This window comes from Cydia splendana, chromosome 1 (genome assembly GCF_910591565.1).
Source record: "Cydia splendana chromosome 1, ilCydSple1.2, whole genome shotgun sequence".
In the NCBI taxonomy this organism is placed as follows: domain Eukaryota; kingdom Metazoa; phylum Arthropoda; class Insecta; order Lepidoptera; family Tortricidae; genus Cydia; species Cydia splendana.
The window spans coordinates 28110733-28136027 of NC_085960.1; the positions used below are offsets into that span (position 1 = coordinate 28110733).

The window sequence follows — 25295 nt, forward strand, 5'->3', positions numbered from 1 at the left end:
AGAAGCCAACCGTGAACACAACTAAACTGCCCACTAGGAGATACCTGTAGGTACATACCTCTAATGCATGGAAGGATTTGATAACGCTGAACATAGACAGCAGGTTGACGGCGCTCGCCATGGCGGATAGCTGCGAACGATGGTGCGCGGGGAACAGCTCGCCCAGCAGCAGGAAGGGCAGCCCACCGAACCCGAGCGAAAATCCAATCATGAACACCACTAAACTGCCCACTGGGAGGTACCTGTAAAACAATCCAGATTATGATCATCTCTGCGCTACACAGGGTAAATACCCTGTACTAATGTACAGTCGAATTGAACAGAAAACATACCTGAGATATAGGGGTATTTATATATAGATGTACGCCATAATTTTAAAAACATTTTCAATCTTATCATGGATTTTAATGATGTCTTGGCTACTGTGACTTTTGTAGCATCCGCCATCTCGATACATTTTTCTTTTCGTTTGGCGTTTCACGACTTACGATTGTTATCCTGTCTAAACCGCCAGGACAAAAGGCTCAAAACTTGTAATCACAGTGCCTCAGGTTTATCTACCTTAAAAGGCAAAAGAGCAGACGAATCGCCTGTTGGTAAGCGATAAAATTTAAAGCTTGTATCAAAAATTTAATGTTTGCCAATAACTTATTTTCCTCTTAAAAACCAGTGTAATGTAATGTAAATACCATCGCACATACGTGGACATTATGCCTTTTGTAATAAGGTCCACTGCTGTAAGTACAGTCAGGAGTATTGCTGTTTGTACCAGTACATACAGAATTCATATCTATACATAGAGCAATGAATAGCACAAAGGCGGCATCCTAGTATTTGCTCAGTGTAAAGGAAACGGCGTTAATTAATTCAGGTTTGATCCACTGCATGGTTTGAATGAACAGAACGAACTAACGTACCTAACGAGCTCACGATGCCCAATACTAACGATATCCTGATTTTTATTCATTTTAATCCAAATAAGTGTAGAGTAAAATTTACAAGAGCTAAGTATTGCGCTAGTGAGAGCTGAAAATGTACCTAACCTATATATTCTGATATGATATTCCTAAATGATAACATTATCTGAAATATGTCCTTTCCCGGGCCTCAAACTATCTCCATAATATATCTTATCTAAAAATAAGAATAGTAGGTATATATATATATATATATATATATATACCTACTATTACTACTATAGATATATATATATATATATATATATATATATATATATATATAAGAAATACCGGCAGCAACACGTTCCACCAATACCGTGCTTACTGCCGTTGCTTCAGAGTAGGGGAGAGCGGGGTTAAACGTGCCGGGGGTAAGTTGTTTCGATAGGAATAGGAACGCAAGTAAACCATGGAGCGATTCGTATGATGTTTGTCGCGAAAAGTCAGACCACTATGCGATTGCAGGAGCCGTTTTCGTTCCTTCCATTACAGTAGAATAGTAGTTATGGAAAATAAATCAAAAACGAGGGCACAACTAATCCCACGGAAAATCCCATTTTTGCTTTGGATTTTTTTTACTAACTGTTGATAGTACACAAAAAATAATCACATATTTCGACGAACTGCAAAGTACTATTTTAGCGTGTGTGAACCGAGATTAAAATATTTGACGAATAAGTTAGAATTTTAAGCAACGGAACAACCAGCCCCATAGCGGGGTTAGTTGTTCCGTTCCGACCTATCTCATGAAAAAAATTCTGGTAAAAAAACAGTTTAACGATGCACAAAACAATATCACTATTCAGAAACGCAAATAATCATTATTTAATATAGCGCAAGCAACATACCTTATTCATACTGTTTTCATAGATTAAATTTGTATTTTATGAAAATCGGCACGTTTAACCCCACTCTCCCCTACCCCAGTATAAAATACGACTATAAGTAATCTACAACCTCCCTCCCTCCATACGTGCTCCCTAATGTCAATAAGATTATAACCTACCCAAGCCACGCCGAGTGCTGCAGTTCCATGTAGTAAGCGGTGCCCATGGCCAACATGGAGGCACACATGACTGCAGCAGACAACAGCAGCAGCGGCCGCCGGCCTGCACGGTCCACCACCATGGTGCTCACTCCGTTACACACCAGTTGCACAACGCCCACTATAATCGTCGCCATCATAGGATTCAGAGTGCTTCCTGGGGAGATTAATAAAAATATCATGTAGTTTGATTTGGACTGAATATTTTGTACCGAGCATTAATTTTAATTATGCACATCGCAAGGTCCAAAAATATTTACACATTTTTCGTCTCCTCATTTCCGTTATTCCGTCAGTACCTATCTAATAACAATGATTCGGAGCAAAAATAACATAAAACTTTCCAAATGAATAACAAAACGATTATTTATATTTTTAATGGCCCGCTAAGTATTAACTATTTATATACCAAGTACCTACCTCGGCAAAAGTTATACAAAGACGCAAAAACAAAAATTGTCTTCTGTGTACTCGTATGCGGAAATAAAGATACTGGAGTCTAATACTTACTACTACGTGGAGATACTTCTAGAAGTACCTAAGTTATAGTCAGATATCAGTGCAATTACATTATGCAAAAAGGGTGGTATACTTAGTAAAATCGCTCGAAGGGCAGAGGATTTTTACGAGTATGACTCAAGTTTACAATTCTAATATCGCCCGCGTTACGTACAATATATTTTTATTCTATCACACTTGCTAAAAAAAGATTTAAGCTACCTACCTAAATTAATTAGAGATAATTATCGTTCGCCATTTTTTTTATTGCTTGGCGGAAAGAAGCACTTTACTGAAGCACTTTTGAAGTGCTTGGTACATACAATGACATGCAGACATTTGCAGTCTTCATTATAACCTATACCTGTCTATGAAATTTAAAGAGGCATTTGCCGCATTTGTAATTATGTCCACGATAGCGGCGAGCTAATAACGCTTCTTGTTAATAAACGTTTAAGTGGAGCCGCGAAGTTATTCCGGCACTCATAGTACTTAATTGCAGTTGCAAAGACGCTTGGAGATTTTCCTCACCTCCTCATCTCACCTTTGACGTGGTGCTTATATGTAGGTAGGGGAGCTGGGGGCTTAATGTAACAGGGGTAAGCAGTAACGCTCAATTTTGATGGGGAATTAAAAACTTTTTTTTTTGCTGAATGACTTTCTTATAACACGAGGAATAACGTAAACACCGCCATTGCCCCGCCAGACATCGAAGCCATTGGATGTGCACACGAGCTCTGTTTGGACCAGGTATTGAAAAAAAAATCTTACGAAAATGTTTATTTTCACAATTGAACTTAAATTAATTGTTCATTGTGTTTTCATTGCTACAATGTAAATTTAATTGGCTTTCATTTGGTTTTTTTAAATACTTCTATAGCTTATAGTGTTTGAGATATTTAATTAAAAAACATAATGGGCCCATGGGGCAAGTAGTAACACAAAGCAGGGGCACGTTGTAACATATTAGTGTGCGTGTATTTTTACTTACTCTCTAATAATTGTGCATGTATTTGTATATATAATATTATTTTGACTCATCGTATAGTGAACTTGCGGTTTTTTGTGCATTTTTTTATTATACTTTACTCTAGCATTGCCCAGAAAAATATTCTAAGATATTGTATTGTATTTTTTATAGAATGAGACTACAAAAAAATCTGAGAGAGGATTAAAAACTCAGGATGCATATGAGTCGCCAGCAAATGAAGTTTTGGAAAAAAGAGCGAAGCAAGCGAGCGAAAAGCAGCCAAAAGTTTCGACTTGTGCCATATCTCACTTTCCTGTTGATTATTATCCTGTTGTATCCTGTTGATTATTTATAGTCAACGACTATAATCGTCATAAGATGGAATCACAATGTAGGTATACAAGACTGTGAACCAATAAATACTTTTTTTTTTCTTATAGACGTTGCCATTCTTTTAGTTGTTACTACTTGCCCCGAGCCTGTTAAAACTAGCCCCAAATATGGGGTAAGTTGTAACAACTTCCATTTTTTCAAAAAGTGTCCGGTGTAAAAGAAACATTTCAAATTATTTTTTAATCGGAATTAGTGCTTAGATAAATACTTTACAAAACCCTCTTACTCAAAATCTTAAAATTATACATATTTTAGACAATACAGGCCTTTTTCCAAAAACTGTTACAACAAACCCTCCGCTCCCCTACTACTATTTGCGTGGTGCCCTAAGCAACTACTTATTTTTAAGATAGAGAGACATAAAGATTTTCGTTGTCGAAGCGATAGCGATTGTAACCTTGGCTAGGCCGGCTGTAGTTTTTGAGTTTATTGCGAACATACAGACAGACGCGGCAGGGGGACTTTGTTTTTATAAAGTGTAGGATGAAGTGGCATGGCAGCCTCGTGCCTTTATAAGCGTAGTTTATCCGCGCCATGTGTAACGTGCTATTTTAAAGGGGTAAGGAAATAACAAAAGCTCCGGCTTATTCTAAAAAAAGCCATAGCACGTTTAACAAAAAAATAAGTAAAAACCGGCCAAGAGCGAGTCGGACTCGCGCACGAAGGGTTCCGTACCATTACGCAAAAAACAGCAACCAAGCACGTTTGTTGTATGGGAGCTCAATTTAAATACTTATTTTATTTTGTTTTAGTATTTGTTGTTATAGCGGCAACTATCACGGTTCATGAGTTAATACAGCCTGGTGACAGACAGACGGACAGACGCACAGACGGACAGACGGACAGACGGACGGACAGCGAAGTCTTAGTAATAGGGTCCCGCTTTTACCCTTTGGGTACGGAACCCTAAAAATGAAACAACTAAAACAATATGTAGTGTCAAGGCGCTTTGCTGTGGAAATCACTCGGGAGATGAAAAATAAACATAGTTATATTTAACAACTTTATTTAATAACTACCTATATTTCTTGCCTATGGAAAGATTGCATATGTTTTATGAAAGTTTAAACCCGTGCACCGTGACTCCCGTGCGAAACCCTAACTTAAATTTAACTAATGTGTCATTAATTAACAGAACTAAGCTCATTGGAAAACTGGTCCGCTAAAGAGGTCCAGAGTAAAGTTCCCACCACCCAGAGATATCCACCCAAGAAATTTGAAAACTAGATTTATTAACACTTAATTATATATACTAGGATTTTCAAAGATTTTTATATTACCTACTCTATTGGTTTCTCATGTTTTTTTTCTAATAGTTATTAAAACTGGGGATCCTGGTTATCTGAATAAAGGACTTTATTCTCTTTATTTATTTTTCGTCTTAAGTTAGGTTTGTTATAATATGAATATAAAAGTAAAATATAAAAACACTTACAAAACAATAAAAAATACATATAAACACATTATAAAAAACCTAACCTAGGGTGCCGCCGGCAGCGGGGCTTGGCCCAAGCTGCCGGTGGTCAGGGCCGCAGAGTGAGGAACCGACGTACTATACGCGCCGTGTCCAAAATTACCACCTTCTGCATCTGACCCTTGATCCAACCACCCAGCGAGAGTCTCTCTAGGTGTTGGTCGAGACTCTTTGCTATGAGACCGTTCGCTGACACGACTATCGGAACAATGATCGTCGAGTCAACATCCCACATGGCTGTAATCTCATGAGCTAAGTCTAGGTACTTGCTGGACTTGTAAAAAAAGGACTTTATTATTATTATCACTCTCTTTATTTATTTTTGGTCTTAAGTTAGGTTATTTATAATATGAATATAAAAGTAAAATATAAAAACCATTGACGTATTATATCTATGGACTAGCCTTACGGGCACTAAAAATGGTACTAGTTCAGCGGTGTCACTCACGAATTCGAGCTAATCGTGCAGTCTAACGCAACTAGTTGCGACCAATCACGCGCGTGATGCGAACTCATCTACCAATCGCGTGCGTGATGCGAACTCATCAACCAATCGCGTTGTAGCGATGTCACACCGCTGTACTGCCCCCATTCTTATTCCCCGTAAGGCCAGTCCTGAGATATATACGTCAATGATAAAAACACTTACAACACGATAAAAAATACATATAAACACATTATAAAAAACCTAACCTAGGATGCCGCCAGCAACGGGGCAAGGCCCAAGCTACCGGTGGTCAGGGCTGCAGAGAGAGGAACCGGCGGACTATCCGCGCCGTGCCCAAGATCACCGCCTTCTGCATCTGACCCTTGATCCAACCACCTAGCGAGAGTCTCTCAAGATGTTGGTTGAGACTCTTCGCTATTAGACCGTTCACTGAAACGACTATCGGGACAATGATCGTCGAATCAACATCCCACATGGAGTTATCTCGTGAGCCAAGTCTAGGTACTTACTGGACTTGTCCTTCTCGGCCTTCACGAGATTCTCATCATGGGGGATGGTGATGTCAACGAGCAATTATTATTATAAGAATAAACGCGTAGCGTACTATACGGTAATTAGAGACGTCGATATCCAGTCAACCGTCAAGGCCTTCACGATGTAGGTACTGGAGGGTAGCTGGAGCAGTAGTACAAATTATAATGACGACCTCGAACCGCCGAATGATGTCTAGAGTTGAACAGCAATGGGTATATTTTTGTAAGGATATTTTGGGATTTTTGTCATAATTTCTTTCGAAATAAATATAATATAGGTACTTATTACGGTCTACCGTAGACATAATTATGTTCTTAGTTGACTTCTTTTCCTTTTTAGGGTTCCGTACCCAAAGGGTAAAAACGGGACCCTATTACTAAGACTCCACTGTCCGTCTGTCTGTCACCAGGCTGTATCTCATGAACCGTAATAGCCAGACAATTGAAATTTTCACATTTTTCACAATTTCACTTGAGATATTTTCGGCGTTTTTTGCGTAATTGAAATTTTCACAATTTCAATTGAGATTTTTTTGGCGTTTTTTGCGTAGGTGGGTCGTTCTCTCATTTCGTGCAAATCGGTGATGTTCTCTCGATTTGTAAATTTTCTTTTAAATGGTAAATTTTTGGGTTTTCATGCATTGTGGATTCATTTATAGACACTTTTATGCTAAAGGCACCTTCGTAACCTTATTCCTTTTCATTTAATAAGACAGGTGGTAATGAACTGCGCGCTGGTAATGAAATGGGCATGGATGGTAATTTTATCAGTGGAGGGTAATGAAACAAACTTATGAAATCGCAATAAAAAAACTTTAGTTAACGAAAATTAACACCATTAATATAATGAACAACATTAAAATCACGTGTCTTAAGCGCTGTGCAGACGATCAAGCCGACTTAACAAATACTCCGGCTTGACAATCGCGACTTATGATTTACCACCTAGCTTGTAGCGATTGTCAAGCACAATTTACGTGATTGAAGACGTATTTCGTATTGTTTATTTATTTAATGATCACACAGCACTACATCAGTCTTGTCACCAACACACTGAGAAACTACATACTTTAATTTAAAATTAACATCCAAATACACTCGACTGCCAATCCATCCACCGTAGCTCCATAAACTCGCAAAATCTCAAGCACTCATGAGTCAACAGGAGATGCACCAGGAGAAGCCTAAGGGTTATATTTCTAATGTCCGGTACAAAAAGTCTTACAAGCCTCTCTACAAGTTCAAGGCAGCCAGAGTCTCCACGAAAAGCCCAACAAGCTAAAAGTAGTAGGCTTAAGTTGTGCGTCACCTCCAAAGAAATGAAGCCCATGGTTCCTAAAATAAATATTTTTTGGTAATACACCCTAAGGAAATTCCTTTGGACCTTTTCCAATAGTAGAATGTACGTTGACTCGTAAGGGATCCAGGCTAATGCTGACGCCTCCAACTTGCTTCTGACCAGAACATTGTAAAAAACTTTTATGGGGCAAGGGTCACGGAATTCTCTGACGTTGCGAGTGACAAAGCCTAATCTACTGAAGCTACAGTACCAAGTGCTTTGATATGGTCGTGAAATGTTAGCCGCGTATCGAATATGACCGCAAGATCCTTTACTGAGACGACTCTTGTTATTACAAGAGTCTATTGATCTAAGAGTCTATTGGCTCAGGTCCAAGAAAAAATTGAGCATGTGTAGGAAATAGGGCTTGATTAAAACTACACACTTGAGACTTAGCCGCATTGAAAGTCAGTTTGTTATCCCGACTCCATTGGAACAGAGATGAAACATCCTCCTGCAGCAACTTACAATCCTCCTCCTTCTCAACTCAATATACCAATTTAAGATCGTTGGCGTAGAGTAGACAACGAGCGTTATGGATAACCGAGGGCAGGTCATTGACCATTATTCCAAATAGGAAAGACCCCAAGATTGAACCTTGGCTGTCACCAGAACGAGTATGGTACGGATCTGGTACGAAGTGGCCATGCTGGTCGTTGCGTACTGCGGTTGATCACGCAGATAACTGGCAAAAATGTTAAGCAAATGTGGATTGAACCCAATAGCGTCTAGTTTGTGTAGGAGTACATCGTTACCCACACGATTGAAGGCTTTTCGGAAATCATAATACAGGACGTCTATCAGGATACCCATATCCAGATGCTCTGAGATGGTGTCAACCAAGGTCAGGTTAGTTTTCACAGACCGTTTCGCTCTGAAACCATGCTGAGTGTTGCACAGGAATAATGGTTTCAGTTCTTTCGACAACGTGCCATGGAGTATGGACTCAAACAGCGTTGCTGAAACTGAAAGAAAAGAATACCTTGACTTTGGGATCGGTCTTATCCGTGAAATCTTCCAATGGTGAGGATATGTACTTGTGGAGAGTAGGTACCAGATTAAGCATGGAGTGTATTGGACCATTCAAATGCTCTAAACACCCCTTTAAGATATATGCAGGTACCTAAGTAGTCTGGATCAACAGCATAGAAGCCCGAAAAACTTACTTTGGTGTTAAGACCCCTTATGCAGGTACCTAAGTAGTCTGGACCAACAGCATAGAAGCACGAAAAACTTACTTTGGTGTTAAGACCCCTTACATTTTGGTAAATTAGATCCAGTGAAGGTTTCAAATCAGGATTCCGAACTAAGTATTACTGGTTGGTTTTTGTCTGACTCCCATTGACGTTGGATTTACGAAATGACCACGATTATCGGGCTACATAGTTGTAAATAAACAGGATTCATACATTGTCGAGGGTACTCCTATTTTGAAAGTCTTGGAGTCCCCTTTGAGCTTAAGTTCATCGACAGTGCACCATGAATAACAGCAGATATGCCCGTATGTCCTCCGATCCTCAAGCTATATTCCACAGATGGATGAACTTGCGATGGTCCACCGCCCTGAGAGGGATTTTACACCGCTTTTTACTGCTGGTATCAGTTTTCTGAGATTTATCACGCACGGATTGGGAATTGTCGCTTTTGACGGCGGAGGCACTATTATTGCTTATCGGCCTGTGTTTATATTTCTGTAGTTTCTGCCCTTTATTCCAAACATTTGCCCCGTTCTCTACCTTATCGTCGACAGGTATCAGATGATTCCAACTCACTTAGTCTCTTAGTAACGTGTCAAATTTCTCAGCACAGTCCTTGAGTGCGGTCTGGTATTATATGTAGAGCGCCAGATTATATTAATCTACTGCGCTCTAGTTAAATCCAAAAAATCACCAGTTGGGCTCCCCTATATATTATTACAATTTACAGTTTTAAATGCTTATACCAACATTCTATTTATAATAACTTAACCCTCTTTCCATTAAATGCACTGCCTCAAATACATTATCATTACCTTCTAAATTCGTTCATTACCTTCCCTGGCAAAATTGGAAGGAAAAGAAATGAATGAAACAGATATGAATGAAGTTTTGGAAGTTTTCGTCGCCTAGGTCGGTTGATATCAGACCTTGATTTCGCAGAATAAGCCACACGAAAGGCAACCCTAAAACACATCAATTAGGTATAATTTTAATATTGTACAATTGGTACTTACTGTATATATCACTAGATGGCGATGACGATTTATCTGAACCACACTCCTTCCCGACACGAGAGAACGTAGGTATTTTCGTCAAAAGCAACATACGGACGACCGCTGTGGTAGCACGCGGCCAACTGACTGACGAACAATGTGTTGTATCCGCGGGAATTGCTATATACCCTTGCTATATAGCAAAATATAGCTAATCCATTTCTCGCGTCGGTAATGAAGAAATTGCTTGGACCATCACTTATAAAGCTGTATAGTTTTATTGTTAATTTCTTAGCGTATAATATTATAGGATATAAAACATAACTAAATTACTTGTTTACTGAACCAACAACAAGTTTTCTATTTTTAGTATCTTAAGGTTCAAATGGACGTCAAAGTTTAACTTCACGCGTTACATGCAGAGAGGAATGAAAATAGTGGGGGTTAATTGTAAATATAAAGAAAATAACCACCTTTTTAGAATTGTTCATGGCGGGCCAATATACTTTAGGTCCTATGTTACAACCTTGCATTAACAGATATTCGAAAACACCATCACATTTTTGGTAAATTGCAAATAATACCGATTTGCACGAAATGCGAGAATGACCCAGGTAATGGTACGGAACCCTTCGTGCGTGGTTTTTTTAAATATAATAAATGTACGATTAATCTACATGTAGGTACGCAGTCTACCAGTAAAATAGAAGAAATTATCTTTATCTTAATTATGTTTTTGAATTGATTTTTGTTTTAATTCAGATTGTTCAACCATTTAAAACGTCTGCACGATTTATGTATGTATCCACCCGCTATAATAATAGCATCGTAAATCCATGAAACTAACCTGCACTTTGGAAAATTTCAACAGTGAAGAATATGACGGCGTCGATGCCACTGAACTGCTGGAAGAAGAGCAGCGAGAAGCCCACGATGAGAGGCTTGATCACTGAAGGCGAGAAGAAAACCTTGCGCGTGAACAGGCTCGGCGGGGCCGCCTCCGGTGCCTCCGCGCCCGTCTTCCTGAAATTGACCACCAGTATTGTGAGCCGTAGGCGAAAAGACACGGGACAAGGAAATAATAACACTTTCACACGTACATTAAACTTAGAGAATATAACCAAACGGAGTGGTCATTAACAGGCGTTCCCTCTGTCGAAAATAGGCGGCCAATGGTCAACCACATGTCATTTACATGTATGGACTGACGTTTATCTGACATGGCTATGTTTACGTTACGTATACATTTGATGTGCCCCTCCCCCGCAAAAAACGACTACGACTATTTTGTACCGAAAATTATAGACATGGCGTCTCCGTTGGTTATATTCTCTAAGACATTAAACGACTTTTTTAATATATTTGCGAAAAAATCACAATAAAACAAATATTGGTAACATGAGTGTGACACTGACATATTTGCTACCCATACAACCATTTCCAGTCGCCGTTACGACGCGGTGTAGACGGGTGGATTTCAGCACAAAAAATTTCACCATACAAAAAATTAATTTTTGACATTGGAAATGTCTTTTCGTTCGCTCCAGTATACGGTCCGATTTCACGAAAAAGTGCGATCCCCTTATATCTCGGAAAGTTGTGAAGATATGATATTAAAAAATAGGCGCAAAAGACGCATAATCACGAGAGCTGTAAGGTGCAAAAATAATTATTCGAGAAAGTCAAAAACAAAAAAAGTTATGGTCGAAATAGTGAAAATAAAATTCAATTTTATCTGAATTTTTGATTTTGGTGCTCGATAATTTGGAAACGAAGAATGATATCAAAAATTTGAGAAAAACGGCTGTGGACAATTTAGTCAGCTACAATTTGAGCAATAGAGATAGAGGGAGAGGGAGAGGGAGAGGGAGAGGGAGAGGGAGAGGGAGAGGGAGAGGGAGAGGGAGAGGGAGAGGGAGAGGGAGAGGGAGAGGGAGAGGGAGAGGGAGAGGGAGAGGGAGAGGGAGAGGGAGAGGGAGAGGGAGAGGGAGAGGGAGAGGGAGAGGGAGAGGGAGAGGGAGAGGGAGAGGGAGAGGGAGAGGGAGAGGGAGAGGGAGAGGGAGAGGGAGAGGGAGAGGGAGAGGGAGAGGGAGAGGGAGAGGGAGAGGGAGAGGGAGAGGGAGAGGGAGAGGGAGAGGGAGAGGGAGAGGGAGAGGGAGAGGGAGAGGGAGAGGGAGAGGGAGAGGGAGAGGGAGAGGGAGAGGGAGAGGGAGAGGGAGAGGGAGAGGGAGAGGGAGAGGGAGAGGGAGAGGGAGAGGGAGAGGGAGAGGGAGAGGGAGAGGGAGAGGGAGAGGGAGAGGGAGAGGGAGAGGGAGAGGGAGAGGGAGAGGGAGAGGGAGAGGGAGAGGGAGAGGGAGAGGGAGAGGGAGAGGGAGAGGGAGAGGGAGAGGGAGAGGGAGAGGGAGAGGGAGAGGGAGAGGGAGAGGGAGAGGGAGAGGGAGAGGGAGAGGGAGAGGGAGAGGGAGAGGGAGAGGGAGAGGGAGAGGGAGAGGGAGAGGGAGAGGGAGAGGGAGAGGGAGAGGGAGAGGGAGAGGGAGAGGGAGAGGGAGAGGGAGAGGGAGAGGGAGAGGGAGAGGGAGAGGGAGAGGGAGAGGGAGAGGGAGAGGGAGGTTAGTCTAAGAATAAAATAATTATCATTCAACGTTGTAGTTTTATTTTGTAACTTTTTCCTTATCCGTCTGGATAAGGAAAAAGTCGCTCAGCGACAATATTTTTTCGAATTCCGTAGATTCATTTCCAATGTGCTCGATAGTCGTGTGAGGCACGAAATCTGTGAATTTTTTAAATGTTTAATTTAACACGATTCTAGCTGGGTAAAGTAATGGGGGGCTGTATATTGAGGATATGTATGGTATTTATACAATCATTTGTGGCTTATATTTGAAGTTATCGCTTTCGGAAAATAAAAACGCAAGATGGTGATGACAACCATGGTATGGTAATGACTCTTTTATAGACGGTAATGACACTGCATGTACGGTAATGACGATTTGGGAACTAATTTACATATGTATTAAAAACGTATTAAAAAAACAAATACTTTTTTTAATTGTAAGACTTTAGAACTTTAATAAACATTACAAATAACATGTTTTTGAACATAAGACTAGCTACATAAATTATTTTTAGAAAATTATAAAAAATACATTTTATTCATATAAATAAATATATAACAAGTATTTTTATTGTATAATTTTAAATAATTCATGTTCCGATATAGGCAATTTATGTATTCATTAATTTTTTTGGGTTTTTTCAATGTTAAATCATATTAACAATATTGTACTCTTATTATCAGTTTAAACCCGCATCTTCTTTTATCTACTGCATAACTTGGTATTTATGTCATATTATAAAATTACTGGCTTACCAATGAGCTTAATTTTTATGATATATTACTTTTTTTTTATAGTTTGATTCATTGCACAAGTTTGTATTTTTGTTGTTTTATTAATTAACTTTAAAAATAGCTATAATGATTTAAATCCATATATATGTTGTTTAATAGCTAAATATTAATATATAATCAGTGTTTTATAAGTTGCAAGACCCCTACTTGTAATGCATGTCATAAGTTACAAAATGTTAGGTATTGGGTCCGGTGACTACCCAATGGTATAATTATTAATTGCTGTAATTATATACATCAATTAATATAATATTATCAAAAAACATAAAGCCATCACGATAGTGAGCCAGTACCGTAGCCTATGGTCGCTTAAAACTTAATATATGTTGCTTGTTTAAATACTTTGTTTTAACACGACTAACATGCAATTACAGACTCTAAGTTGCACGATTTACATTATTAGATTATAAAAAAAAAACATTTGTATGTTCTAAGTTCTAAATGACCTAAATTTTGCCTACTTCAGTCAAAATGTTAATTAAAAACTAAGCAACCTCTAGTGTGAAAGAAATAGTTATATCTTCTTCTACATTTATTCTACATTTATAAGGTAGACATTATATAGTGTTAGAAGACATAGAGAACGTTTTTCAAACATACAGCTTAATTTCATAATGAATTATAGCAAAATAACTAGAAAAGTTTCTGAGAACCGTCATCACCATACACATGAAATCATCACCGGTCGTCATTTTTTCCCGGTGATGATGGGTATGGTGATGACGATTTGAGAGTTTCTTGTTTTTATTTCTAGAATACGAATAATAGTAGTTAATGTCTATGCTACACAATAAACTTCATGTAGTTTGCCATTCATTTCAGTAATTATTTCTAATATATCATTTGTAACTTTTTTAAACCAAAGCATAACGGTGATGATGCTCTGTTGTGACAAACTACGTTTTACAAATTTGTTCGTAATATTTCTCACGATTCAGTGATGTGACTTTATAGTGAAATCATTTTTGGCATTCTATAATAAAGTGAAAAATAGGGCAAGGACCTTTAGCGGTATTTCGTTGTTCATACACTGAGATAAGCTCACATTGACATTACCATGACGGTGTTGACGAATATTCGTGACAAAATTTTAAATATTTTTAAATGTACTTTCTCGGTGAAGGAATTATTGCATATTTTTTCATGTGTTAAACAACAACATGGAAAAGATATAAGTAAAAGAAAAATCGCAATCGTACGATAGGTATGCTATAATTTTCACTGCAAACAAAAAGGTTCAGATTTTTCCGGTCGACGGTGATGATTTTAGACACATAAAACATTTTATATAAAAAAAACTATTAAGTTATTGGAGATGGTAATTGAAGGAACATGAAGATAATAGTTCTTTAAACATATAAAAAAGTTGCAACTCGCACAACCTACTAGTTTTTTTTATAAAGACCGAACCATAAGTTTTCGCTGGATTTTGAAATCCACCCAGACACATCTGTTTCGGTCACAATTCCAGTCGCAGAGTCGTCGCCGTGTCGACACAGTTACCAGAAATGGGGAAGGGTCGACACATGACACAAAGTGACATAAAGTGTGGTCGCCGTGTGCACACATTGTTACGAGTTTGCGACTACTTTATGCCAAAATCATTCGTTCATTCGTTCATTTTGTTCCTGTCAAATGGAAACTGTCAGATGGAAAAATAGTTAAATAAAAAGAAGTGACATTAATACGCCATCTCTAAAACGGATTACAAGACGTAATTATATATTGTTTGCATTTATATTACAATAGGACTTAAATTATTATGGGGAATTAAACTGCTCGAGTGATTTGATAAACTAAGTGTAATATAATCAACGCGCCACCACATTGTTTTAGTTTAGCCGGAAATGAAATTGTTTACTTCTCAGTGCCTGTGTTCATAACTATATTATTTGAAGCATTTTTAGTACTTCGATGCGTATACTATACTTAAATAACAGAAATAACGCTTTACATACTACGAAACTTATTAATTATGATGTATAAATATGGTTTAAGGCTGAGAAATATTGCAGTCACAAAGTAGTCGCAATGTTTCGACTTTGTGTCGACTCTGTGTTGACACATGACACGCGCTGTCAAAAGTAATAACAAAGTTATTGGTATGTTACTGGATTTGCAAAATGGCTCCTTGTGTTGATTTGTTTTCAGATATTCTCAAAGTGTAAAAATGCCGTGGTCAGAGATGGGCATTAATCGATTAACTGTTTATTCGACTAATTAATGGAATAAAAAAAGTTAACTCTCAAATTTTAATCGCGATTAGTTTAGTCGACCATAGATTGAAATTGAATTAATCTGAATATTAATCGAATAAATTATCGATTAAATCTCGATTGAAAGTTGACAGGGGGCCATTTTTGTACGTAAAAATAATAGAAATGTCTTGCATGCAGATGGTAGCAAAACACTTTGTCATAAAAGTCGAGATGGGTGTCGATTTATAGGTTTTAGGGAGTGCCGATTTCGAAAATAATGACCATTTTGGAATCCGAAATGGCGGCCATGCACTGTGTCATAAAAGTCGTCATGGATGTCGTTTTATACGTGTTAGGGGGCCCCAATTTTGAAAATGATGACCATTTTGGAATCCAAAATGGCGGCCATGCAGTATGCCATAAAAGTCGTCATGGGTGTCGTTTTATAGGTTTTAGGGGGCGCAGATTTCGAAAATGATGACCATTTTGGATTCCAAGATGGCGGCCATGCACTATGTCATAAAAGTCGTCATGGATGTCGTTTTATAGGTTTTAGGGGGCCCCGATTTAGAAAATGATGACCATTTTGAAATCCAAAATGGCGGCCATGCACTAATATGTCATAAAAGTCGTCATGGGTGACGTTTTATAGGTTTTGGGGGGCGCAGATTTCGAAAATGATGACCATTTTGGATTCCAAAATGGCGGCCATGCATTATGACATAAAAGTCGTCGTGGGTGTCGTTTTATAGGTTTTAGGGGGCGCAGATTTCGAAAATGATGACCATTTTGGATTCCAAGATGGCGGCCATGCACTATGTCATAAAAGTCGTCATGAATGTCGTTTTATAGGTTTCAGGGGGCCCCGCTTTCGAAAATGATGACAATTTTGGAATCCAAAATGGCGGCCATGCACTATGTCATAAAATTCGTCATGGGTGTCGTTTTATAGGTTTTGGGGGGCGCAGATTTCGAAAATGATAACATTTTCGATTTCAAAATGGCGGCAATGCACTATGTCATAAAAGTCGTCATGGATGTCGTTTTATAGGTTTCAGGGGGCGCAGATTTCGAAAATGATGACCATTTTGGAATCCAAAATGGCGGCCATGCACTAGGTCATAAAAGTTGTCATGGGTGTCGTTTTATAGGTTTTAGGGGGCCCTGATTTCGAAAATGATGACCATTTTGGAATCCAAAATGGCCGCCATGCAGTATGTCATAAAAGTCGTCATGGCTGTCGTTTTATAGGTTTTAGGGAGCGCAGATTTCGAAAATAATAACTATTTTGGAATCCAAGATGGCCGCCATGCACTATGTTAAAAGTCGTCATGGATGTCGTTTTATAGGTCATGGTCATCAATTACGAAATCTGCACACCTGTTTCAAATAAGGTATCGGTAGATGCATCCTAGTAAGTCAACAACATCTATATCTACTATCGAAATGTACTTTTGATAGTACTTATGTAGTAGTACGAAATGTAATCTGAAAGGAATCAAGTAATATATATTCCTGTACCTAATGAAGAATCGACATAGATTTCTATTACTCGTAATTGTAGTATTCAAAAATTGATTCCTGATTCCTCAAATGGAATTGTACTTAGTAATTCGGTATTGTTAGATTACAAAGTAATCTAGGAATCGGTAATCAGATTACAAAGTAATTTCAAGTAATCGTGGAATCAGGAATCAATTACGAAATGCCCATCTCAGACTAAGTAGCACTGCATTCAATTGATCTGTTTGGCGAACCGCGAGCTCACAGTTCGGGGCGAACTACTATATGTATAGGTTTTAGGGTGTGCAGAATTCGAAAATGATGACCATTTTGGAAACCAAGATGTACACTTTGTCATAAAAGTCGTCATGGATCTCGATTTATAGGTATTAGGGAGTGGAGAATTCGAAAATTATGACCGTTTTAGAATCTACGATGTCTGCCGTGCACGTTGGTCATGGTCATCATTTTCGAATTCTACTCTTCCTAACACCTATAAATCAACATCCATGACGGGTCATATGACAAAGTGCACGGCAGACATCTTGGAATCCAAAATGGTCATCATTTTCGAATTCTGCACTCCCTATAACCTATAAAACGATATCCATGACGACTTTTATGACAAAGTGCACGGCAGTTATCTTGGATTCCAAACTGGTCATCATTTTCGAAATCGGCACTTCCTAAAACCTATAAAACGATATTCATGACGACTTTTATGACAAAATACGTAGCCGCCATCTTGGATTATAAAATTATCATCGTTTTCGAATTCTGCACTCCCTAAAACCTATAAATCGACATCCGTGACGACGCAAGTTATCTTTATTTTCAGATCTAACAAATTGCTACAGAATACAAAGGACAAAAAAGAAGCGAGGAGGTAATGAAACAAGCAAAAATACAGATGATTCCTCGACGCAATTGGGTGATTCTTAAATTGTGTCCAGATTTTTTTGTCATAAAAGTTTTTATTTTTCACATATTACTCTCACAAGTTCCGTGACATTTCGACCTTGTAATTTTTTAAGTGAATGTTTTTGTTTATCTATGAGGATCTCACTAGAATAATATAATCAAGGTATGTTTATATTTGATGATTGAAATAGTAACGCAAAAAAATATATATATTTGTGTCTTATATTCCTTCCGAAGACTTTTATTTTACCTTTTCCTTCTACACAAGTTTGGCCAAGTAATAAGAATTTAGGGCTCTCAATTTTATTTCGACTTCTACAACAGTAAAGCTACGAGGCCATGTTTGGTATCGTTTTCGTATAAATTCGCAGTACCAAATTTAGTTAAGGTATCACATTGACACCATTCCGAAGTAAAAACATATAAACTTATTAAAATACTTTCTTTTAAACTCCTCTTCACGCTTAAACTGCTGAACAGTTTTAATTTAAATTTGGTACACATATATTTTGAGTACCGAGACAGGACATAATAAGTTATCTCAAAAATCATCCTTTAAAGGTGTGAAATGAGGTGTAGGGGGGAATTCAGAATTGACTTCTTGAAGTTAATACTGTTTAAGTTTAGGTTTTAAGTAGTGTCCGACCGAAGATTAGGTTTCGGTTTCGGCTAGTTTCGGCCAAAAAATCATGTTTCGGCTGTAGTTTCGGTTTCGGCCAAAAAACGGCCGAACCTTTCGGCCGGGCCGAAACTTACGAAATGGTACTTCGGACAAAGACCAAAAGTTGGGGAATAAGTAGGGTAACAATATTAATACATATCTACATATACTGATTCATGTATAGTTTGTATAGGTACAGAAAGTAATTGGTTTATTATAAAACACAATTCGACTAATGAGAGCGCCACTGGACGGTCGAGTCAGTCTTAAGAGGCTGTCAATACTTATAACGCGCACACTGTCTAATTGTATCGGAGTGAATGAGATAGCACTGTCGCACGTAGCCGTTGGCCGAGTATCAGCTCGGCCCGAGTCGAACGATGTCTTTTTCGCTCTTATTCAGTCATTTTTCTATCTACCTCTAATGGCAAATTTTAAGCGAGGCTAAAGGCTACGCTCAACTAGGGCCGCAAAGTTGATTTTCTCAATAGTTAATATTTTGCGAAGCTGAACAGCTGACTATTGATTAAAACGAAGAAAAAACCCTTAAAAGTGTCCCCGGTACAGTTTTTCATACGAATGCTCGACCTTAGTCTCACTTTTTACCTCAATTTACCATTGGTTTGTGTTCCACATGTCCTCTACTTCAGCTTAGCCTTTGGCCTCGCTGCGCCATGCTCGGCCTGCGGTCTCGCTTTTTAATACAATGGACATTGGTTGGAGTCTGTGCTTAACTACTTATCCTGAAGCCTGAAGCACGGCTTTGACTTCGCATGAAAGTTCGCCTCACTGGGGCACTTCGGACTTTTAGGCCCAGGTGTAGATCGGTACCCGGCCTTGCGATATTGTTAACAAAAAATTTCGCGCTCGCTGCGCTCGCGTTTTTGGTTGGTTTTATGGTTGACCCTGTATCTACATGTTAGCTTGACTGGTGAATGAATAGAGTTAGACCAAGAAGATTCTGCAATGATTTTGGTAGCATACGCAGTGCTACTAGTGCAAATGTTATTTATACGTCATATTTTCATAGAAGTTTTGACGTTTAAAGTAACACTTGCACTGCATGTCTTATCAAAATCGTTGCAGAATTATCTTGGTCTAACGCTAGTAATTTTCTTAAAAAACTGCTTAAGTAACATCAATTTCAAGGACATTGGGTGTTGACAGCCCCATAATATGTGTGTAAAAGCGGTTTTATGAGATTTTTTCAACGATTTTAACAAGTCTACAAAAGTTTCGGTTTCGGTTTCGGCCGAAACTAGAGCCAAAGCCGAACATTCGGTTTCGGTTTCGGCAAAAAAACATGTTTCGGTCGGACACTAGTATTAAGTCATGTTTTTTTATCATTTTTAACTAAATCAAAGATGTAGACCATCCCAAATTTCATATAAATCGGTTCAGCGGTTATTGATTTCCCGTACAAATTTCCACGCCACTTTTCACACCTTCAAAAGATGATTTTGGTTATAAGATCTATCCTATGCCCTGTTCCGGGACGCAAACTATTTCTATACCAAATTTCAACGAAATCGGTTCAGCGGTTAAGCCTCAAGAGGAGTTTCAAAAAAACCGGCCAAGTGCGAGTCGGACTCGCGTATTAAGGGTTCCGTACATTAAGTCCGACTCGCGCTTGACTGCACATCTCTAATAGGTTTTCCTGTCATCTATAGGTAAAGAACTATTTTGTGTATTCAGACGGACATACATACAGACGCACGAGTGATCCTATAAGGGTTCCGTTTTTTCCTTTTGAGGTACGGAACCCTAAAAAGATTTTTTTTTATTTTGTGGAATGGTGTCAATGTGATACCTTAAATGGATTCAGCACCCCAGATTTATACGAAAACGATACCAAACACGGCCTAGCACCTTCACTGATATAAATATATCAAGATAAAATTGAGAGCCCTAAATAAACTTTCAAGAGCGGATATCTCAAAAACTATTCAACATATCGAAAAAATTGACTGGATAAACTTGTAACAAATTAAATTAACTTTCATTTTGTATAAGTGGTCATGTCGCTGAGATGCATAGTTTCCGAGATATAATCGAAAAACCGGAAAATGGGACCTTCAAAGCCCCCTCTCTCCCCCCGCTCAAGGGCTACGGCCGGGGACTTTTGATATGTTCACCTCCTAACTTGTCAAACCGAGTTACGGAGTCAAAAATTGTGTTCCGAGTATTTCCCTCTACAACTTTTGGAGCATTCGTTGCCTGACCTAAGTAGCTTATTGCATTTCTTTAAAAACTTTTCTGTAAAAGGTTGACGGGCGTTGGGTGTTTATATGGTTTCGGTCGATTATTATCATTTGCATTGCCCATGATGACTTACTAGAATTACGAACACACGAGACACAAATAGTAGTTTGACAAACCTTGGTTTTCAAGAGGTATTTTATATTGACATATGCTGTCACAAATTTGCTGTCAGATTTAGTCGCAAACCGCACGCAAAGTGCACACAAATGTGTCGACACCTTGTTACGGAAAAGTGTACACACGGCGACGACACTTTGTTTCGAAACAATTCTAGACACATTGTGTGGACTCTGTTACGACACATCTGACATTTAGTTACCACTTTGATGATTCTGCGACTGGAATGGTTGTATGGGTAACGTCTGCGTAACTTACTTTCTATGCATCTCGCTCGTACTGGCATATTAGTGAGAGCGAGATGTATATATTTGTAAGTTACGCAGATTTTAGCGAATATGTCAATTTGACATTGATAAGGCAGTCTGACGTTTTATAAGACGCAGAACCCTAAGTACGACGCAGATATGCCTTTTCACGAAGATTCACGTCTCTCATGTAAATAATACTTTTGGGTCAAACAGTACGGTTACCATCAGTTTGTCACTGACATAAACGCCGTCGAGAACGTAATTTACTTTCTATACATCCCGTTTGCACTAATATGCGCAGATGTATAGAAAGTAAATTACGTTCTCGACGGCGTTTATGTCAGTGACAAACTGATGGTAACCGTACAGATCTCTGTGTTCGCGTCTTTCCTGTAGACATACACAAAAGTTAAGGGCTATAAAGGTTAATTTTCTTATTTAACCATTATCCGCGTGAAAAGGTCCTCCTTTTATTTAGAGAACTATGATAAAATCATTACCTACATGCCCACAAGCAGCAAGCCCACAGGAGAGAAAACTAGTGTGTTCGCGCGAACTGTACATTTTTCTCTCCTGTGGGCTATAGTTAACAGCTTGTGGGCATGTAGGTAATGATTTTATTATAGTTCTCTAAATAAAAGGAGGACCTTTTCACGTGGATAATGGTTAAATAAGAAAATTAACCTTTATAGCCCTTAACTTTTGTGTATGTCTACAGGAAAGACGCGAACACAGAGAGATTTTTTTGACTCTTTTAACCCCCTGTAAGACAAATTTCCATAAACACAAATTCCTTTTTTGTTTTCTAATATTGTGACTTTTCTACGAAGTTTCAGAAAGTATTCGTACTCGATACAGTCTTTCAATCCCCTTTTAACCGTCTTAAGAGATGAATATTTAAAAAAAACCGGACAAGTGCGAGTCGGACTCGCCCACCGAGAGTTCCGTACTTTTTAGTATTTGTTGTTATAGCGGCAACAGAAATACATCATCTGTGAAAATTTCAACTGCCTAGCTGTCACGGTTTATGAGATACAGCCTGGTGACAGACGGACGGACGGACGGACGGACGGACGGACAGCGGAGTCTTAGTAATAGGGTCCCGTTTTTACCCTTAGGGTACGGAACCCTAAAAACGGTCAAATAACCCTTCTTCTGTTCTACACTGAGAGAAAAATCATTAGTAAACTAAACCAGGATTAAAAAACATTTCTGTACTGGGGGAAGAAATGAAGTTGAGTAATAATTATAGACGTTTCACTATTTCTGTAAAGTTTATTTATTTCTACAAACAGCTCAGTAATCCTAAATCTAATTTCAACAAACAGATAATAGAAATTGCAAGAACTAATAGAAATTGCAAAAGTCAATTTGTTCCTATTAGTTGACTCTCCTTGTCCCCGGATTAAGTTTATTTTTGTAATTCTAAGTGTGTTTTTGTTATCCTTTTCTCTCAGTGTAATTGACCGATTGAAACGAAAGCCTCCGTTTCGGCTCGGGCGAAAATGCTTCCGTCTGTCAGGATCAGGAGTAACGAATGATATATAAAAGTTATGTCTTGCTGTATATGTGACGATAAAATCCTTTGAAAACATAACCAGACCGGTTACACTAAAATCCTAGCAAAAACATAAATGTGAAAAAATTACAAATTCTACGGTTTAGCTAGAGTTAGACCAAGAAAAGTCTGCAGCGATTTTGATAGCCCACGCAGTGAAAGTGTTACAAATACGTCATAATTTCATAGATGTTTGACATTTAAAATAACACTTGCACTGCGTGGGCTATCAAAATCGCTGCAGACTTTTCTTAGTCTAACTCTAATAAAAGAAGTGAGATCTAACTGTTAAGTTGAAATAAGTTAGCTTTCTAGGTGTAACGGTTGTCGGTGGTCTAACTGGGCGTTGATTTAAGTCAGTCAGTCAGTGACAGTTTGGCTATTGTAAATTCAAATCCTCTATCAGACACAGTAAAATTGTCACATACGTTGTCACATCGTCCTTCACCACGGCTGTAGCTCGCGAGGAGAGGTGAAGCCATTTCTTTGCAGCCGTGGAGTCCAGGCCCTTCGATTCCAGCCATACGGGCGACTCGGGCAGCGGCAGGAGGACCAGGAACAGAGCACCTGAATGAACAATGTAAACCGTAACCCTCTTATACATAATCGCGCCACAAACCTCAATTAACTAATAACCGTTTGTCCTCTGGATAAATATGAGCTATCGAGCACACATTAAAATGATTTCATTAAGATTAACTGCTATTATAATATCAACTAATGTACGTTCGTTCGTACGTAACGTACAAATAGTAAAGTTTACTGCTTGGTTCTATAGGCTCATATGGAAATGTTTAAAGCATTAAACGTTAATGCAATTTCAATTGTTTTAAACGATTTTTTTTTTGTCGGTAGTTATCTGTCATTTTGGCTTATATATTTGTAAGAAAGGGATAAAACATAATTTAACTAAATCAGGCCTGTAAAGTTTTATGAATAAGGGGGTAAGTAGGTACAGACAGAGTAGGTAAAGTTTTTAAGGCTCCTCTTCACGTTGGGCCAACGCCAACGCCAACGAGGGACGCAGCCATGCGGTAGAATGAGATAGCAATATCACTTGCTCCCTCTAACGCATAAATGCGTCCCTCGTTGGCGTTGGCGTTGGCCCAACGTGAAGAGGAGCCTTTAGGGTCGGCTGCACCAAACCGTCTGTTACCGTTAAAGTGTTCGTAAAATTTTATTGTGTGGGAATTTTCATAGTTCGCTGCTAAGTAATGTTGATCAGTCAGTCAATTGTGGTTGGTGCAACTGGCCCATAATCTAAAAATGTAGTCGTTAAATTTCCTATTCACTGGTAGGGTTAACAAAAAAAAATATGGTTGTCTGTAAAGTCGGTTTACGGACGATAATTTTGCGTGATAATGATAACATTGATGAAAAATTGCATACTTAGGCCGTAACGTTACCATGGAGATCTGCCCACAACGTTACCATGGAGATCTGTCCACAACGTGACACTTTTTCGTGCATGCTACCGGTGTTCATCAATTTATAAGACGTTGTCACGTCAAAAACTCTAATGATAAGCTAGGTACCTACTGTAAGTTTTGTACCTTTGATGATGTAGAGTCTGTTCGGAAAGAGAAGAGTCGTGGAATGTGTTGGGCCCCATACATTCCACGGCTCTTCTCTTTCCTCACAGACTCTACTAGGTCGTGCTCTGATATACCCAGAACTCTCAGTCACTTAACGCAAACATAATATTTTTTGCAAGTCATTTGTTCTGCTTAGGTATATAATTATATACGTAGTTCAGAGATGTCATTTGATAGTAAAATACGGTAATTACTTAAAACCCACGACTTTTTAATATGTCAATTACAAATTAATTTGGTTTAAAAAAAAATTGCATTACATACCGGGTAATGACACAAAGAGAACGCCATGAGGCTTCCATTCAGGAGAACGAAAATGGGCAGAAGCTTCAACCGCCCACAGATTCTGTTGTTCAAATAGTAGGATGACATACCGCAGAATGTAGCGGAGAAGAACGCCAGGTGCCTCCAGGAAAGCCAGTTGCCCGCGACATATGATAAGAGTATTCCCAGCGACATGGAGAGTGTGGGCAGGGACCCCAGCCGCCCCCGGATTTCCGGGTCGCAGCACTCGCTCACCTAACAAAACAATTAATTCTTCAAATGGCTGTATATTGAAATTGAACATCAGCACATTTACATAAAGACCGGAGAGCGCTTTTAAGCTAATATGATTTTAGCGACAATTGCGGTTAAGGGAACTTTTAATGTGTAGTTAACGAAAGAACATTAGTTATTTTATAATTTATAATTATAATACCTACCTATTTACTTTCATCGATGTTACAATACGTCTAAAAATGCTAAAAAAATATATCACTAAAATAATGTGCAGACATACATTAAAAAAAAACTGTAAAGTTTTTAACACCTAATTTTAAGTAAAAACCTAATAAATAATTTTATGAATAATTCACTCTCAAAGCAGTACAAAAAATAAAAAAATATTTTGTCAAAATAAATACTAAGTAGATAACGAGCCAAATAAATAAACTTGAAGAGAAATACTGAATATACCACTGCATATTTT

The 25295-nt window shown here is 38.5% G+C and overlaps 1 protein-coding gene across 1 annotated transcript in view; it reads right to left on the reverse strand.

Annotated features, from left to right (window-relative positions):
• The window catches only part of LOC134797988 (facilitated trehalose transporter Tret1-like), a 45299-nt gene that overhangs the window by 1266 nt on the left and 18738 nt on the right, over positions 1–25295 (reverse strand). Inside the window, exons 4-8 of the mRNA XM_063770326.1 lie at positions 24700–24844; positions 23159–23297; positions 10698–10873; positions 1966–2161; positions 59–242 (exon numbers count right to left, since the gene is read on the reverse strand). Of these exons, the coding sequence (XP_063626396.1) occupies positions 59–242; positions 1966–2161; positions 10698–10873; positions 23159–23297; positions 24700–24844 (840 nt within the window). The remainder of the gene's footprint in view (positions 1–58; positions 243–1965; positions 2162–10697; positions 10874–23158; positions 23298–24699; positions 24845–25295) is intronic.